The sequence below is a fragment of the Vanessa cardui genome, chromosome 2 (assembly GCF_905220365.1).
Source record: "Vanessa cardui chromosome 2, ilVanCard2.1, whole genome shotgun sequence".
Lineage (NCBI taxonomy): Eukaryota > Metazoa > Arthropoda > Insecta > Lepidoptera > Nymphalidae > Vanessa > Vanessa cardui.
This window is the reverse complement of record NC_061124.1, coordinates 4,969,064-4,985,949: the sequence shown is the minus strand read 5'-3', so window position 1 is coordinate 4,985,949 and position 16,886 is coordinate 4,969,064. Positions and strand designations below refer to the sequence as shown.

The window sequence follows — 16,886 nt, the reverse complement described above, 5'->3', positions numbered from 1 at the left end:
ATTGTTATAGTAATATACTGTATATGTTATAGTATAATACTTTATTATATTACCTATATTGTTCATTTACAGTACATAAATGTACGTTACTTTAATAGTATAATCGAGTTAAAATACTATTTAAAGAAACTTGAACGATTTTTAACTACCAACCAAAACAAGATAGTACAACTGAAAACAATTGACAGTATCTAAATTAAAAAAATATATAATGTTGTCAGATGTCAATGTCAGAAGATATTACAGCACCCAAGTGCTACTAGATCGTATTGATAACGAATCTGCGACCTCCCGTGCATGCATTGGGCAGTATTCTCACACGTGGAGACGAAATTTTCGATTCAATCCCCACAACGGTAACGGAGATCTTGATTCACATAATGTCAATGATGTTCTAGTAAACAGATATGTCATTAACGCGCAAAAAGTGAAGACTAGAAAACGTTCTAATTGGGACGTTTGCCTTTAGTCGTTTTCATCATAATTATGCCAGTAATACGTTATAATACATCATAATTATGTAGTAGTACGTTTTGCGTAATTAAAACATCTAGGTATCCCTTTTACTTATTGTTTTTTATCAAGCTATCCTTTTTACTTGTCGCGAAATGTAAAATAAACGGTCCCCGGCGCGGCACACTTTTTTCTGTTGTTTAGTATGGGTATAACATATCTGTTTATTAGAATATCATTGCATAATGTGTGCCATTTCCAACTACCCTTCGAAGGAATTTTGAAGGCTATTACCAAGATACCATACCAAGGTATATATTTCCTAGTGAATCTCTATCAATCAATCGAAGTCAGTTCCCAACAGTTTAATATTATCGACTCAAACACCCCAGTGGTAAAAGTCCACAAAGTTACCTTCATATTATCAGTTCTGTTAAAGATCGTCTGATAATTCTTACAATATCCGTGTTTTCGTCGCCCTGATATCTGATGCAATTTATTTTTTTAATTATGAAATAATAAATTATTCAATTGTTACATATTATCACTAGTCAATAAAAAAAAGTAGAGATACCCTCAATTACTCTGTCAAAAACCTAAGCATCTGTGACACTAAAATTATGATTTAAATCATTCGAAATATTATTTCAATAGCTATTTAACACTTACAAGCCATAAATCTTATAATAATGATTAAATACTCTTAAGATTAAAATAATTACTTTTGAACCACGTTCGTCCTGTGCATTATTTTGCTATTTTTTATCTTCTTATTTTCCTTATTTACTTCGATATTAATGATGAAATGCCTGTATATGGTATTTGGTTACGAGTATGATAACTTTAAAACCAGTTCAATCTAACCCCTGAAACTGCCTCGTGTTCGTGTCTCAGACGGACTTTCTGATAGCAAAAAGGCATAACTGGGCCGATATTACTATGAAGCCCGTTTCGTTTCGAGAAATAAAGCATCACAAAAATCATGTTTACATTTTTGTGAAACTCTTGAATATAGAGGTAATAACAAGATTAATACTGATATAATATCTTATTCCTTTAATAAAACAATAAATTACATTTACGAATAAGTATTTCATAACAATTAATGCTCATTATAATATCAAGTATTTGTTTACGTCCCATTCGGTTCTTCATAATGTTGTTCCACTGTCGCACCGGTGACACGAACCGTCGGCTGATAAGCGAACCGGCTGAAACCAGTGCTCGCGCCGGCCGCAGGGGGCCGCGCATTCACACAAACAAACATATACGTTTATCATCCTCGCACACAAACATAGAGCCTGATAACGGACGACGATGTTACTCGTTCAAACAAGTAAAGTAATGAGTGTCATATAATGACGCACAAATTTGCATTCTTAAATATAGGTATACACTCTACGTGAGCTGTCATGTCTCTTTGTTTGACTGATAAATACGTACATACTTTATAAATATATGTATATAAAGCCTAGTTCAGCGGCATTAATCACAAAGTATGGGTTGGAAAGGGACTTTGGTCTTTGTAATACAAATCAAAGTCCACCGAATATTGATTGTTTTCAGTATCATTTTTTTGACGATTTTAAAGATAAATCACACATTTGACTTTTATTCTTGTCAAGAACTTCTGATCGTGGACTTTACACCGCTAGGAGTGGTAACGCGTTTCGGCTCACGCACAACATTGATCCTTTTTAATAAGATAAAATTATAAATCTAAACAGTTTCCTGTGATTACAATCAATTGTGATATTTTTAATTCCAAAATACAATTTGCTTGTAAAAAATAATGCATTTATTATTAAAGAAACTGAATAAATAAAAAAGCTATTCTAGGAATAGGTGCACACTAAATCTTGATTTATAGAATACTATTCGTCACGGTCTACTTTTTATATTTTGTCTTTTAATATATGAACAAATTAAAGAATCATATAAACTCAAGCTACATCTATAAAAATAGGTCAACTCTATCAAATATGATCCGTCACAATTTAGAGGTATCTATGCAAATCTTTTAATCTTATCTATCATTCTCGTGAACTGCGGCTGATTTTTTTTCTAAAAACACTGCATACAGCTGAACTGTCAAGATGGATTACAAATAAATTGATCTAGTCAAATAGTAATAGTTATTTCATTTTATGATGATGGGCATAACAATACACTAATATAACATTTTAGTAATATTCACTTACTACAGTACTACGTTTCTTAATTTAAATTAAACATGAATATAAAAAACCCATTCTTATTACTATATTTTTAAAACTCGTCAAATTTATATAATTTTTGTCGATAACATTAATAATAAAGAGTACAACTTCTTTAATAATACAAAAATAAACGCTTTTAGTTTATTCGAAAACCAATCCAAACGAATGAGAGAGGTCGCTTCACATAAACATGATCATATCAGTCACCTATTGAACCGGGGCCTATCAGACTGGTAAAAACTGGACTACAGCCGCGGCAGGCGGCTCCTGATAACGTTCCTACATCGCTATGCTACTTAGTAGATGGCGTAACTCTGTTCTATTTGGAATTATATCTTGTTTACCAGCCAAATTAAATTGCTAAAATCCCCGGAATTTGTGATTTCTCAATACACGAGTTAGTGAGAAGTGATAACTGAAATCGACTTCTAGGAAAGGTGTTAGTAATAGAACCGGCGTGTTCGCAGGGGACTCGGCGGCTTATCAGTACGGTGAGACGTTTTATAAGTAGGCGGCGCGAGCGCGAGCCATCACTAGACGGTCCGATCGCACGGTGGACAGTAGTTGTATATTTTGAATAACTTATAATAATTCGTGTAGGTAAACATAAAAACAATGTTAGTGTTTCCGCAAATGCGACCGCAGATTCGCGATGAAGGATGTAGGGTATCAAAGTGGATACCGGCGGAAAGATTCGCTCCTTACTTTGCAAGGACAAACGTTTTACCGCAACTTCCACCAAAGGTGCGTTTTTTATTATCGGAATTTAAGTAAAACATTTGATCACGCCCGCGTGAATTTGTTGGATTATATCTAATACTTTTTTGTTTTAATAGGATGAAGACGAAGACTCTTTAGGAGGATCGTCTCCAGAACACACAAGCGATTCTGGATTTGAAACCAGTGAAGGAACATGTGGCTGGAGGGGATGCGGTTTGAGGTTTCCGAACGTAGCTCGCCTGTCCGCACACATCGCCAGGGTTCACGCTCACGCACACAGAGACGGCCTTTTTTATTGCTGTTGGAAAGACTGTTCAAGACCTCAACGTGGTTTTAATGCGAGGTAATTAATATTTATTTCTTATTTTATAAACTGATTATAAATTTATTTTAAAACATATAAATTATTTTTGTATTTAATATATTAAATAAAATTATCATATTGCAAGTTAATATGTAATTATATCTGATTTTATTTTTCTTGTACAGATACAAAATGTTGGTACACGTCCGGACCCATACTAACGAACGCCCGCACACCTGCAACCAATGCCAAAAGAGTTTCTCTCGGGCTGAAAACTTGAAAATTCATCTCCGATCACACTCCGGTGAAAAACCATACGTCTGTCCTTATGAGGTAAATAATCTCTTATTTAAAAAGTTATTTATGTTAAGTATTTATAAAAAATATTTTGATGAAAATTTATAAATGAAAGTACTATATTGCATTTACATTGAAAATTATAACCGATTTTTTTTTAACAGGGATGCGGCAAAGCCTACTCAAATTCCAGTGACCGCTTCAAGCACACTCGTACGCACACAGTCGACAAGCCCTACTGTTGTAAGGTCCCCGGCTGCAACAAGCGGTACACAGACCCATCCAGTCTCAGAAAACACGTCAAGACTTACAAGCACTTCATCAATGAAAAGGATAATCCGAGACGGGAATCGTCTGACGAACGACAAAGTTCTGACAGCTATTCCCCGTTACGTGAAAATATAATTTACAACCAGCAGCCCACATCGCCCTCCTCCATGTCATACAGCCCCCCCTGTATGACGTCACCTACATTACCATATAAATCTATTACGTCATACTCGGGGTCTGCCTTGGGCGCACCCTTGAGCTATATTCCTGCTATGGACCGGGTTGCGTATATGAGACCCCTAAAACAAGTGTACCCAATAAGGGTCCCTTCACATGAAATGTCATATTTGGAATATTCCCAAATGTACGACCATGCTTACAGAAACTATTATACATGTGGCCTTAACTACTCTGTATTAAGACCAACAATTAACGAAAAGACGTTCCCGACGGCACCGAATACATTTGGTGACACGTTTCAAGAATCATCTGAGAAGTATGAATGTATTGAGGAAGTGCCCCTAAATTTAATCTGTGTCAAACGCTTGGACTGCAAACCTATCGAGGAACTAGAACTAGTCAGACATACAGACTTGCCTTTAGATTTAAGTACTAAAAGTTAATTATTGGAAATAAAGTATATTTATTAATTCTAAAATTTGTTTTGTTATCCAATCTCCATATCGACTACAATGTGCCTTACACAGCGTATGCGGAATATTTGTGCAATGTAACTCGTCTCCAACAAGTTAAGCATCATCATCCTGATACGAAAAGCAAATATTATTGTTGCATGATAACACAGACCTTCAATAAATTTAATATCTAGTTTGAGAAAGAAAATATCTTTTTTAATTCAAAGTTACATTTTATTCAATGGACTATCAGTCGTATTTACAAAGTTGATGACAATTATTTAGGAGGCATTTTACAAAATAAACTCGATAACATTTCACACGAGTATCGCACTGGCGGAACAGTTTCTCACAATTCAACCGAACCATTCAACGAAATGCGCGGAATAGTCATTCTTCGGTTGTACGCGCTGCTAAGTCCTCACGAGACGAGACATTCCTTCAGCAATGGTGTTGAGTGCGGACAGGTCCTTCCGGGCCGTGTCGAGCAAGTGGGCCATACCACGCTGCTGGAGGGACAAAAATTGTTTCACATCTTCTTGTGCACCTAAAAATAGACAATAAACGCATAATTAGCACATTATATAATACAATACAGCGCATACACTTATCAATCAATGTATAGAAAAAATATTAAACTTTTACTAGTTATGGTTATGAATAGTCTCACCTGGATCTAAGTGGTATCTTTCGTGCGGTGCTCCCGCACTCGCACTGCGTTGCAGTCTGACGGCGCAGAGAAGTTCATTTAATCGACCCTAGAAAAATATTTGCGTAAGATTTTTAAACACAATCAAGATTTATTTACCTATAGTGAGACACTAAAAACGATAGGTAGTTTAGAGCGTACTCATTAGTTACATCTTTTACCGCCAAACGTTATTAATATTTATATAACGTTATCTTACGATTAACCTAATGTAATTAGTGGCAATATTAGCACGCATGCATCCAATATTGGATCCAAAGGTTGGTGACATTAGCGGATTACGGACTGTTATACATTTCTTATAGCGTCATTGTCTACGGGTTTAAAGGGTCCACTTGTACGTCTGCCTTGCAAAATTGGGAGACATAGTACCGAAATAAATTATTTTCTTTACCATTTCACGATCATGATCCTGTGATTTCGATAATAAGTGATAAAGCCCTGTCTATAATTTAAAACCATAATCATTTAACGTTTAATTCATAATTTATTTTTTATTCAAGAAGTCTATTTTTAAACCGATGGTAAGTAGTAATAGTAAATTACTCTTTAAATAAATACATAAATAAGTATGTAAACAATTATGTGATTGAATTAAATGTATCAACAAGTCAAATTTATTATTAGACACATAAAACAAATAAATTCTTTCCAGGGTTGGCGGCCAAATAATTAACTCGTGTATTATAATTTTGTGTTACAGAAGTAAAGGAACTGATTTTCAAATTTAAACTTTTAATTTATCGATGAGCTGATGAAGGATGGGTAAAGCCCTGTAACTTGTTTTTTTTATACCCCGGATAGGCATAAGACTCTAAACTATTTGAGTGTAAGTCGTAGTGAAGTCCAAACGCGAAGACGATCAGTACAGTCAGAGAAAACTGCACTCGGCGTCTTCGCTATGCCGACCCGCAAGATGCCTTTTTACACATTTCACTTCATTTAAAGGAGCCCAGGTTATATAATTGGAGGGAGTTCTAATGATTATTTGTTTCAAAGTCTATACGGATAGAACATTTCGAATTAAATCCCGTATGACGTGAGCAGACGCAAGTAAGTACCGTTAGCAACGTTTAGAGAATATTCACATTAAAGTATTTTTACTGAAGTAGGTATGTTTAAAACATAATTATTGCTAGACATATACACTCTGTTACACCACGGCCAAATAATTAAGTTACATTACATTTTAAAACTCGAATATCATATACATTATGTAAGTTCAAAAAGAAGATGAAGAGAGGTGTACTAAATAACTGACTAACTTAACAAAACAATAAAGTACTCACAATATCCTATATGCTTATATTTTTAATATGTATAAGCACTTATCTGTTCCCTTAAAATTTGAACAAACTGAATTCTTTGATAAATAATAGAGAACATCTACTGTAATATCGTGTTTTTAAAGTACTTTTTATTTATTTTAAAATAAAACAAATGCAATATTTTTCTGACGCTACACACTTTAACACTTGAGCCGTACAGTTTAAAGCGATCTATCTTAACAGAAGAATAAGTATTAATCATAGAAGTCAATTTTATTCAAAAATTAACACAACGAAGGCATACTTCACCCAGGACCAAAACATTTTAGGTACTTGACAATAACGCCTTTATTGCGTGATTATTGAAGCAATAAACTTTAGTGCATCAATCAAGGAATTACTCGTCATGACATTTACCTACCGCGCCGGTTATAACCGGATACATAGATAAGCGACAATGATATTGCTACACACGTTCCAGCGTTCTAATTACTGATTATTTGTAAACAGGTATGTAAGTTACATAAGTACATAATGACATTTTAATGGGTCATACTTAAAGTGTTTAGTTTTGTACTGAAACAATGCGGTGTTACAAAGAAATAAATATCGATATCATAAGCCTAACGATAATTGTTATTTTAGTACGAGTGTTATTAGTGCTTTTAGCTACTCAATGGTACTTCTTAGAAAATATGATAAAATTAATAATTATAAATATATCGTTTTTTTTAATTTTATCACATGCATATCATGCTCCAATCAGTAAGACCAACGTGAATAGCCACCAAACTCTCCTCAAATTAAAAGGCCCCCTACATTTGAAATTAAGTTTTTTTTAATGTAAAACCAAAATAATCTTAATCTAAAATACATTTATTATATAAATATAAATTGACCTCTATGTAAATCCAATATCGATTGTTATATAACGGCCAAATTAGAACAAAACATATATTATCATGTACAAGTCACCTATCCCCAGCATACATTGTCTATAATACGTCTGGAGATAAGGGCTGATAAGATTCAGATAAAGGCGCCACGCGGTCATCGAGTGTACAAAAAACGACAAAAGACACTTGTTCCGCAAGTTATCAATAACTCACAAATTGCCAAATTTACGTATCACGTCTAGACTTGCAATATCGCGTATCAAGATATTTTAAACACGCGCACTTGTATGCTGTCGGTACAGCATTCCTTTATGCGTAATATGTTTATGTATTTATGATTTGCATCACGAGTACCGTTAGGGCTAAAAAATGTTCAAATAGGGTTTCAGGTAACCCCAAAAACAAACCATAATATTGATGGTGACTGTCTTAATACGTAACAGACCAACTGAAGCAGGCATAATAGTTGTTTTTTATAATAAATTTAATTAAATTTATTTAAATTAAATGTACCAAATATTTGAATCCAGTCAATCATCAATAATTTCGTACTTCAATCAATCCTTACTTGTGTACCTCGCAATGTTATCCCTATTTAAGTTGTATGGCATGTTTCTATCTCCAACTCGAGTCACGAATGCATTGCCATCAAATTCGCCCGAAAGAAGAGAATTCATTAGAAATATGTGCATAACGTCTATGGCTTGGCTTTTATTATTATTATTATTATTTGACTAAAAACCTAGGGGTGAATTGTGCGAAAGAAAATATGCTTAGAAAGACTGTTACTTGCAAGATGACGTCCGATAGAGAGGTATGGAAGGAGAAGACTTGCAGCGCCGACCTCAATTAAATTGGGATGAGGGCTGAAGGATGACACAGACAGGATGACAATAATGCACTACCATCCTCGAGAACTGAGATATTGTGTCTATTTCGTCCTTAATTACATTGGCTCACTCACTCTCAAACCGGAACAACATTATTAAGTTTTACTGTTTGGCGGTAAAATATAAAAAGAAAAATATGTAAGACACATTGCCCTGATACCGTAACGTATATAGTTTGCTACTTCGCAATATTTTCCATATTAATGGAATATGCATCAATTTTTCAACTTATGTTAAGAGTGAAATATAAGGATATATTGTGACTAGTATAAAAGATATTTTAAAACTAACGTTGTATAATGGTGGAGCAGCCAGTTGAGATGCCAATTCCTGCAAGCGAGCTCTGGCCGCTTCTTCTTCAGGACTCAAAGCAATACCCACACGACCAACGACTTCGAGGCGAGATATAACCTGCAATGATATTCTATTTGAGTTATATGTAATTAAAAATATTGTAATGCACCTTCAAATTTTAGTGTATTCATTTAAAAAGTAAACAAAGATGGAGCACACTCTGTGTCCGTGCAGCATGGTGCGCACTGCGGACCGGCAGATGGTCGGACAGCGTGTGCAGCGAGGCCGACAGGCGCGCGAGCGAGGCGGTGGCGGCAGCAGGTGTGAGTGCGTACCTGCAGCAGCGTGTGTCGCAGCGCGTGCAGCGAGGCCGACAGGCGCGCGAGCGAGGCGGTGGCGGCGGCGCGGCGGCAGGTGTGAGTGCGTACCTGCAGCAGCGTGTGTCGCAGCGCGTGCAGCGAGGCCGACAGGCGCGCGAGCGAGGCGGTGGCGGCGGCGCGGCGGCAGGTGTGAGTGCGTACCTGCAGCAGCGTGTGTCGCAGCGCGTGCAGCGAGGCCGACAGGCGCGCGAGCGAGGCGGTGGCGGCGGCAGGTGTGAGTGCGTACCTGCAGCAGCGTGTGTCGCAGCGCGTGCAGCGAGGCCGACAGGCGCGCGAGCGAGGCGGTGGCGGCGGCGCGGCGGCAGGTGTGAGTGCGTACCTGCAGCAGCGTGTGTCGCAGCGCGTGCAGCGAGGCCGACAGGCGCGCGAGCGAGGCGGTGGCGGCGGCGCGGCGGCAGGTGTGAGTGCGTACCTGCAGCAGCGTGTGTCGCAGCGCGTGCAGCGAGGCCGACAGGCGCGCGAGCGAGGCGGTGGCGGCGGCGCGGCGGCAGGTGTGAGTGCGTACCTGCAGCAGCGTGTGTCGCAGCGCGTGCAGCGAGGCCGACAGGCGCGCGAGCGAGGCGGTGGCGGCGGCAGGTGTGAGTGCGTACCTGCAGCAGCGTGTGTCGCAGCGCGTGCAGCGAGGCCGACAGGCGCGCGAGCGAGGCGGTGGCGGCGGCGCGGCGGCAGGTGTGAGTGCGTACCTGCAGCAGCGTGTGTCGCAGCGCGTGCAGCGAGGCCGACAGGCGCGCGAGCGAGGCGGTGGCGGCGGCGCGGCGGCAGGTGTGAGTGCGTACCTGCAGCAGCGTGTGTCGCAGCGCGTGCAGCGAGGCCGACAGGCGCGCGAGCGAGGCGGTGGCGGCGGCGCGGCGGCAGGTGTGAGTGCGTACCTGCAGCAGCGTGTGTCGCAGCGCGTGCAGCGAGGCCGACAGGCGCGCGAGCGAGGCGGTGGCGGCGGCAGGTGTGAGTGCGTACCTGCAGCAGCGTGTGTCGCAGCGCGTGCAGCGAGGCCGACAGGCGCGCGAGCGAGGCGGTGGCGGCGGCGCGGCGGCAGGTGTGAGTGCGTACCTGCAGCAGCGTGTGTCGCAGCGCGTGCAGCGAGGCCGACAGGCGCGCGAGCGAGGCGGTGGCGGCGGCAGGTGTGAGTGCGTACCTGCAGCAGCGTGTGTCGCAGCGCGTGCAGCGAGGCCGACAGGCGCGCGAGCGAGGCGGTGGCGGCGGCGCGGCGGCGGCAGGTGTGAGTGCGTACCTGCAGCAGCGTGTGTCGCAGCGCGTGCAGCGAGGCCGACAGGCGCGCGAGCGAGGCGGTGGCGGCGGCGCGGCGGCGGCAGGTGTGAGTGCGTACCTGCAGCAGCGTGTGTCGCAGCGCGTGCAGCGAGGCCGACAGGCGCGCGAGCGAGGCGGTGGCGGCGGCAGGTGTGAGTGCGTACCTGCAGCAGCGTGTGTCGCAGCGCGTGCAGCGAGGCCGACAGGCGCGCGAGCGAGGCGGTGGCGGCGGCGCGGCGGCAGGTGTGAGTGCGTACCTGCAGCAGCGTGTGTCGCAGCGCGTGCAGCGAGGCCGACAGGCGCGCGAGCGAGGCGGTGGCGGCGGCGCGGCGGCAGGTGTGAGTGCGTACCTGCAGCAGCGTGTGTCGCAGCGCGTGCAGCGAGGCCGACAGGCGCGCGAGCGAGGCGGTGGCGGCGGCGCGGCGGCAGGTGTGAGTGCGTACCTGCAGCAGCGTGTGTCGCAGCGCGTGCAGCGAGGCCGACAGGCGCGCGAGCGAGGCGGTGGCGGCGGCGCGGCGGCAGGTGTGAGTGCGTACCTGCAGCAGCGTGTGTCGCAGCGCGTGCAGCGAGGCCGAGAGGCGCGCGAGCGAGGCGGTGGCGGCGGCAGGTGTGAGTGCGTACCTGCAGCAGCGTGTGTCGCAGCGCGTGCAGCGAGGCCGACAGGCGCGCGAGCGAGGCGGTGGCGGCGGCGCGGCGGCAGGTGTGAGTGCGTACCTGCAGCAGCGTGTGTCGCAGCGCGTGCAGCGAGGCCGACAGGCGCGCGAGCGAGGCGGTGGCGGCGGCGCGGCGGCAGGTGTGAGTGCGTACCTGCAGCAGCGTGTGTCGCAGCGCGTGCAGCGAGGCCGACAGGCGCGCGAGCGAGGCGGTGGCGGCGGCAGGTGGGAGTGCGTACCTGCAGCAGCGTGTGTCGCAGCGCGTGCAGCGAGGCCGACAGGCGCGCGAGCGAGGCGGTGGCGGCGGCGCGGCGGCAGGTGTGAGTGCGTACCTGCAGCAGCGTGTGTCGCAGCGCGTGCAGCGAGGCCGACAGGCGCGCGAGCGAGGCGGTGGCGGCGGCGCGGCGGCAGGTGTGAGTGCGTACCTGCAGCAGCGTGTGTCGCAGCGCGTGCAGCGAGGCCGACAGGCGCGCGAGCGAGGCGGTGGCGGCGGCGCGGCGGCAGGTGTGAGTGCGTACCTGCAGCAGCGTGTGTCGCAGCGCGTGCAGCGAGGCCGACAGGCGCGCGAGCGAGGCGGTGGCGGCGGCGCGGCGCGTGCGCAACGCGGACAGCGTGTCGGCAGCGCGTCGCAACCAGCTCGCTTGTAACGCCGCCTCCTCCCCTTGGCATCGCGCACGGAACTTTATCTGTAAACAATAAGTAAATCATAATTTCAAATCCATGCAATTAGACCGTAATACTATTTTAAAATTAAGAAAAATATTGACATACAAAAAAGTTATTTATACCTCTGAAAATCCTATGATGGGAACCGGTATGTAGTTTTCAGGGTCAGGATTATCAGCCTGTGCCTGCTTCCAAAGCCGCATGTCCATACCTTTCAAAGAAACAAACTACATTAATGTACTATTATTAATACATACATATATAAAAAACAATAAAGTCTTCGAAATTTTAGCCACTGTGGTTAGTTTCTAGCTCTACCCAACAATGGAAGAGATACTTAATTGTGGGTACAAACTAGTTGAGCTCATTACTCCAGAAAGAATCCAATAGGATATTAATGTAATGGCATGTGCTAACTTGAGAAACAAAAATATTGTAATATGACATTAACAAAAAGTACACATCAAAACACAAAAAGTTTACCTGGTGGAGGGTTTTGCAAATATTGCTCTAGCATCTGAGGGGTGGGTCGTGTGACAGGAGTGACACTGGAACATCCCGCGTTAGTGAGGTTTGTTCGAGCAACACCTGCATTTAGGAATGCAGACAACTCTGATGCACTTATATGCTGTCCACCAGCTCCTTTGTCCACAATATATATTACCACCTGTAAAGATTACCCTTGTGAAACTTTCTCTGATGCCTTAGGAAAACTACTACATGGATTTTGAATATTATATCTATTTAAAATATACTTGAAACGAGATATTATACCTGTGTCTTGTTTTCTGATACAGCTTTAACAGACTCAACATTCACAGCCAAATTGGGTTTGTTGCCAAAAAGACCAGACAATGAAGTGCATAATGCTTGTTGATTGTTCCTAAAAACCATCGACAAAATTGTTGAAAAAAGATGGTGATTATTCTCTAAAACTATTTATTAACATGATTAATAATTTCACATAAAATAAATTGCAAAATTCAAAAAAACTCCTGATTAATTAGCAATAAGAGAAAACTGATGCATTATATATTTATTATAGATAAGGACGTCTTATTGATTGATTATTATTATATTTTTAGGTCAAAAAGTGTCTAATAAATTGAATGTTTAATTACTTTATTTCTTGTTCAGATTTATTAAACACCAGGGCTACATGCCCTTCCTTGTCTTCCTTCCCACCTAATCTAGAATATCCCACTGCCTTAAAGCGACAAAGAGGATTTTGTTCATTAAGCTCTAAGGGTGGAGCAGTACGACTGTAGTAAGCTTGACCTGTGAATAAGAAAACAGTAGATATGAGTATATTCCAAGCACTGCACGAAAAAGACCAATTAAACAACATTTGACAGCAAATAAACACAAGATCATTGGTTAAGAGTTTGATTAATCTATGTCATTCACTATAGATTTGTGAAGATTTTCACATTTTGAACTTCGAGGAAACTGTTATTGAAGTGTTCTACTATAAATAAAGATTTATTAATGAATAAAACAAAAATAATATAGCTAAGTTATTAGCAAATGACAAGAAATACGTAAATCAAAGGTTTGTTCATATTTTTTCCTACTTTCATTGAAATAGGTTAACTTTCATGTATACAATCATGATAATTGTTCAAGATTAAGGGGAGAGGAAGTAATTACTCAGTAATTATTTAAGATATCAATGTAAGAAATTACCAGTGCCCCACTGTGCCTGCAGAAGGTTCCACTTGGCCAACACTTGGTCTCTCTCATCACCAAACACGCAACAATTAAAAACAGCTGCAACAAGAGCTTCATGGGCATTTGTAGGGCCTTGTTGTTGCTGTTGTTGTGGTTGTAGTTGTTGTTGCTTAAACCAAAACAAAGTTTTATATTAAGCTTTGATAATATCAGTGACTATCATATTCCATAATCATATGAATAAAAACTGCAAAAAAGGCTAAACAGTAATAAGAACTAGCGCGCACTGGCGACTTTTGTCACGGTGACTTTACAAGTGTTTGTCATTGTCACGTCACGTTTCCAAAGTGGAATGCGCTCATTAATAGAGACAGTGACAAAACATTTTCGAAATCGAAGTGTCATTTGCCACTATGGATTTATGGTGGTTCTCTGTGAACTCGTGAGACTCGGCAGAAAAAGAAGGGAAGAGAATACTGAGTACTAATTTCTTCCCACGCTTTAATTTTCACGTGAATAACTGAATACTTTCAATTTTTTATCATAAAGAGCTGGTCTCTTTTCCACTTCTTCTATTAGAACATCATTATCAGTATTGTCTTCACGAATGTTTACGTTTTGAATAGATAGTGACGCCATTTCGCGCGCCAAAGTCGGCAGTCAAAGTGCAGATAGCCAAAAACTGACGACGAGAGATACAAATTTGTCACCAGTGTGTGCATTGCTATGAAAGAACGTAAATACAGTGTCAGTTTCGTCACGCGCTTGGTCGCCTTTCGGCGGACACAATAGTCACCCAATTTTCACGTCGTAACGTGCGCGAAACTCCATACATATTCATGGACTCGACACGAGTGACGAAACCGTCACAAAAATCACCAGTTCGCGCTAGATCTAACACTAAATATTTCATTTAAGCATGTCAGTTTTAGTGTTTTGACCACTGTCAGAAAAATTATCTACGCTTAAAAGTTCTTGCTATTATTTAATGCAAAAGAATCAAAACAATTATTTAAAGGAATACAAACCTGTTGTTGACCAAAACCAACTGTTCCCAGCCCTGACCCAAAACCACCAAAACCAGTAGTTGTAGTCTTTGCACCAAAGGTTGAACCAAATGACGATCCAGTGCCGAAAGTGTTGCCACCAATATTACTAGTACCAAATGTTGGTTGGGCACTACCAAATGTTGAGGTACCAGTGCCAAAACCTGTTCCTGTTCCAAATGTATTTGCACCAAATGCACCAGTACCAAATCCTGGAAAAAATTTTGTACAAATTCACATTAGAAGGAAAATTGTATTAGTAATATTCATTTTCTAGACATTTCTTTATTATACAGCAAAGAAATATACTATATTATGACATGTCACATCTAATTTTCTTAAGCACATGATTTATCTTGTAATCTAATCTAGGATGTTAAGGAGCTTCATAGCTGTCACCATAACTCTTGGAAATCAACATATAGATATTTATTCTGTTTTTTAGAAATTTTTACTATTATTACTATAACTGAAACCAATAAAAATACTATTTTTTCTACAATACTTAAGAACAGTCACTAAGTGTATTTTAAAGGTATTTGTTTTCTTCTGTGATAATATATAATACTAAATAATAGCTTGTAAAAAAAGTCAATTTCATTTCAATATTTTTTTTTCTTGAGATCCTAAATGATGTGTCCATAATATAATTTTTTAGTCTGATAATAGGTATGAGAAAAATATTGTTAATTTTCGAAAAAACAAAGAACTAACCTGTAGCTGGCTTAGCCGCAGTATTTCCAAAACCTGAACCACCAAAAAGTGTGGGCGCAGTTGTTGTAGCTGTGTTGAGACCACCAAATGGTGTTGCTAAAAACAATAAAAAATTAATTATGCTTCTTTCAAAATGTCTATATAACTATGTATATTTAATAGAAATCATATATGTGGCACAACAAATCTCAAAATCAGTCTATTTATGTATCTTAAAAGCTTAAGACTGTAATCTATAACATTGATAGTAATTAATAAAATTGGACCTAATCATTGTATTAACATAAGAAGTATGGATAAACTTAAAACATCAAGTTCCCAACTTCACAAATCATTCCAAAGGCAATTTACTAAACATATACACAGATATTATTTACTTAGTTAATTTATATATTCATAATTCATGATAAAATGTGTATCTAATACTTGATCATATTATATATATTGCCAATTATTTTCTGTATAATCTACAATTCTGTAAAATGGTGATTCAAAAGTACTTGCTGGACTCCAAGTCTAGTGAAGATCTGCTGACATTCAGTAATCAACATAACTTAAAAAATGCCAAAGTGTATAATATTAAAGTGTAAAAATAAATTCATGGACAACTGTGAACCTGTGGATGTTGTTATATCAAATTTAAAAAAAAATGTACTTGCTATAATATAGCTTTACAATAAATACATTTTCATCTAGATTCAGATATTAGGAAATAAATTAGCAAGATACTGTAATAACAGTAAAAGATCTATCTAAGCAAAATACTCACTTACATATGTTTCTATTTAAAATTAAAAAGATAAGACTATTTAAACAGTAAAGGAGACTTTATAATCTAGAACAAAGCTTTATTTAATAAAGAAAAAGTAATTCAGTGGTAACCTGCACTAGATGTGGGTGCACCAAATGTACCAAAACCCGACGAAGATGTTGTTGTACCAAACCCGCCAAAACCGGCAGTACTAGTTGTTGCAGTATTTGTACTGCCAAAGGAAAAAGTTGCTGAAAATTAAATAAATTCAGCACTTAATTATTTGCTCGAATACAACAATCTTCGTAAAAATATATATTATTTGGATTGTATTTAATATGCAACAACATGTGAATTGAATCTTACGTTTAGATGCAGAACCAAAACCTGCGCTTTGGGATGTGTTGGAACCGAATGAAAACGACATTTTTGAGTTATAAACCTATGAAATAAATAAACTTTATGATATCATTCCATTTGCCAAAACTATATAGTAATTTAAATTGACAATTTTTCCATGTGTTTAATTCTGTTTCGTTTCAGAATACGATATTAATTTGAACCAAGACATGAATTACAAGTTAAACTTCAAAATAGCACAGAGTCAACACTTTACAGAATTACAGATAACTGAAACGAGAATATAATCTATGGATAGATGATAGTAATAACATAATTTACCTATTTCAAAATAGAAAACACGAGTACTGGCTTTAATTGTAGCATCTTATATGTTTTAAATTTTAAAAATACGTTAAAAATATAATAGAACCTTAAAAAATAAAAAATACCTTATGCTCCTAAG

At 40.3% G+C, this 16,886-nt stretch overlaps 2 protein-coding genes across 2 annotated transcripts; one reads left to right on the top strand and one right to left on the bottom strand.

The window, feature by feature from the left end:
• Window positions 1–3,190: 3,190 nt before the first annotated feature.
• LOC124541915 (zinc finger protein GLI2-like) lies at window positions 3,191–4,915 on the top strand. Its single transcript, XM_047119844.1, has 4 exons — window positions 3,191–3,416; window positions 3,509–3,735; window positions 3,882–4,029; window positions 4,158–4,915. The coding sequence occupies exons 1-4, from the start codon at window positions 3,288–3,290 to the stop codon at window positions 4,884–4,886; spliced, it is 1,233 nt and encodes a 410-aa protein (XP_046975800.1). The 5' UTR covers window positions 3,191–3,287; the 3' UTR covers window positions 4,887–4,915.
• Window positions 4,916–5,155: 240 nt separating this feature from the next.
• Window positions 5,156–16,708, bottom strand: LOC124542767 (probable nucleoporin Nup54). The gene is made up of 13 exons (XM_047120661.1): window positions 16,448–16,708; window positions 16,213–16,332; window positions 15,331–15,426; window positions 14,599–14,828; window positions 13,586–13,739; window positions 13,021–13,177; window positions 12,674–12,782; window positions 12,383–12,566; window positions 12,022–12,110; window positions 11,752–11,919; window positions 8,953–9,072; window positions 5,569–5,656; window positions 5,156–5,445 (listed from the first exon to the last, which is right to left on the bottom strand). The coding sequence occupies exons 1-13, from the start codon at window positions 16,506–16,508 to the stop codon at window positions 5,312–5,314; spliced, it is 1,710 nt and encodes a 569-aa protein (XP_046976617.1). The 5' UTR covers window positions 16,509–16,708; the 3' UTR covers window positions 5,156–5,311.
• Window positions 16,709–16,886: the final 178 nt, after the last annotated feature.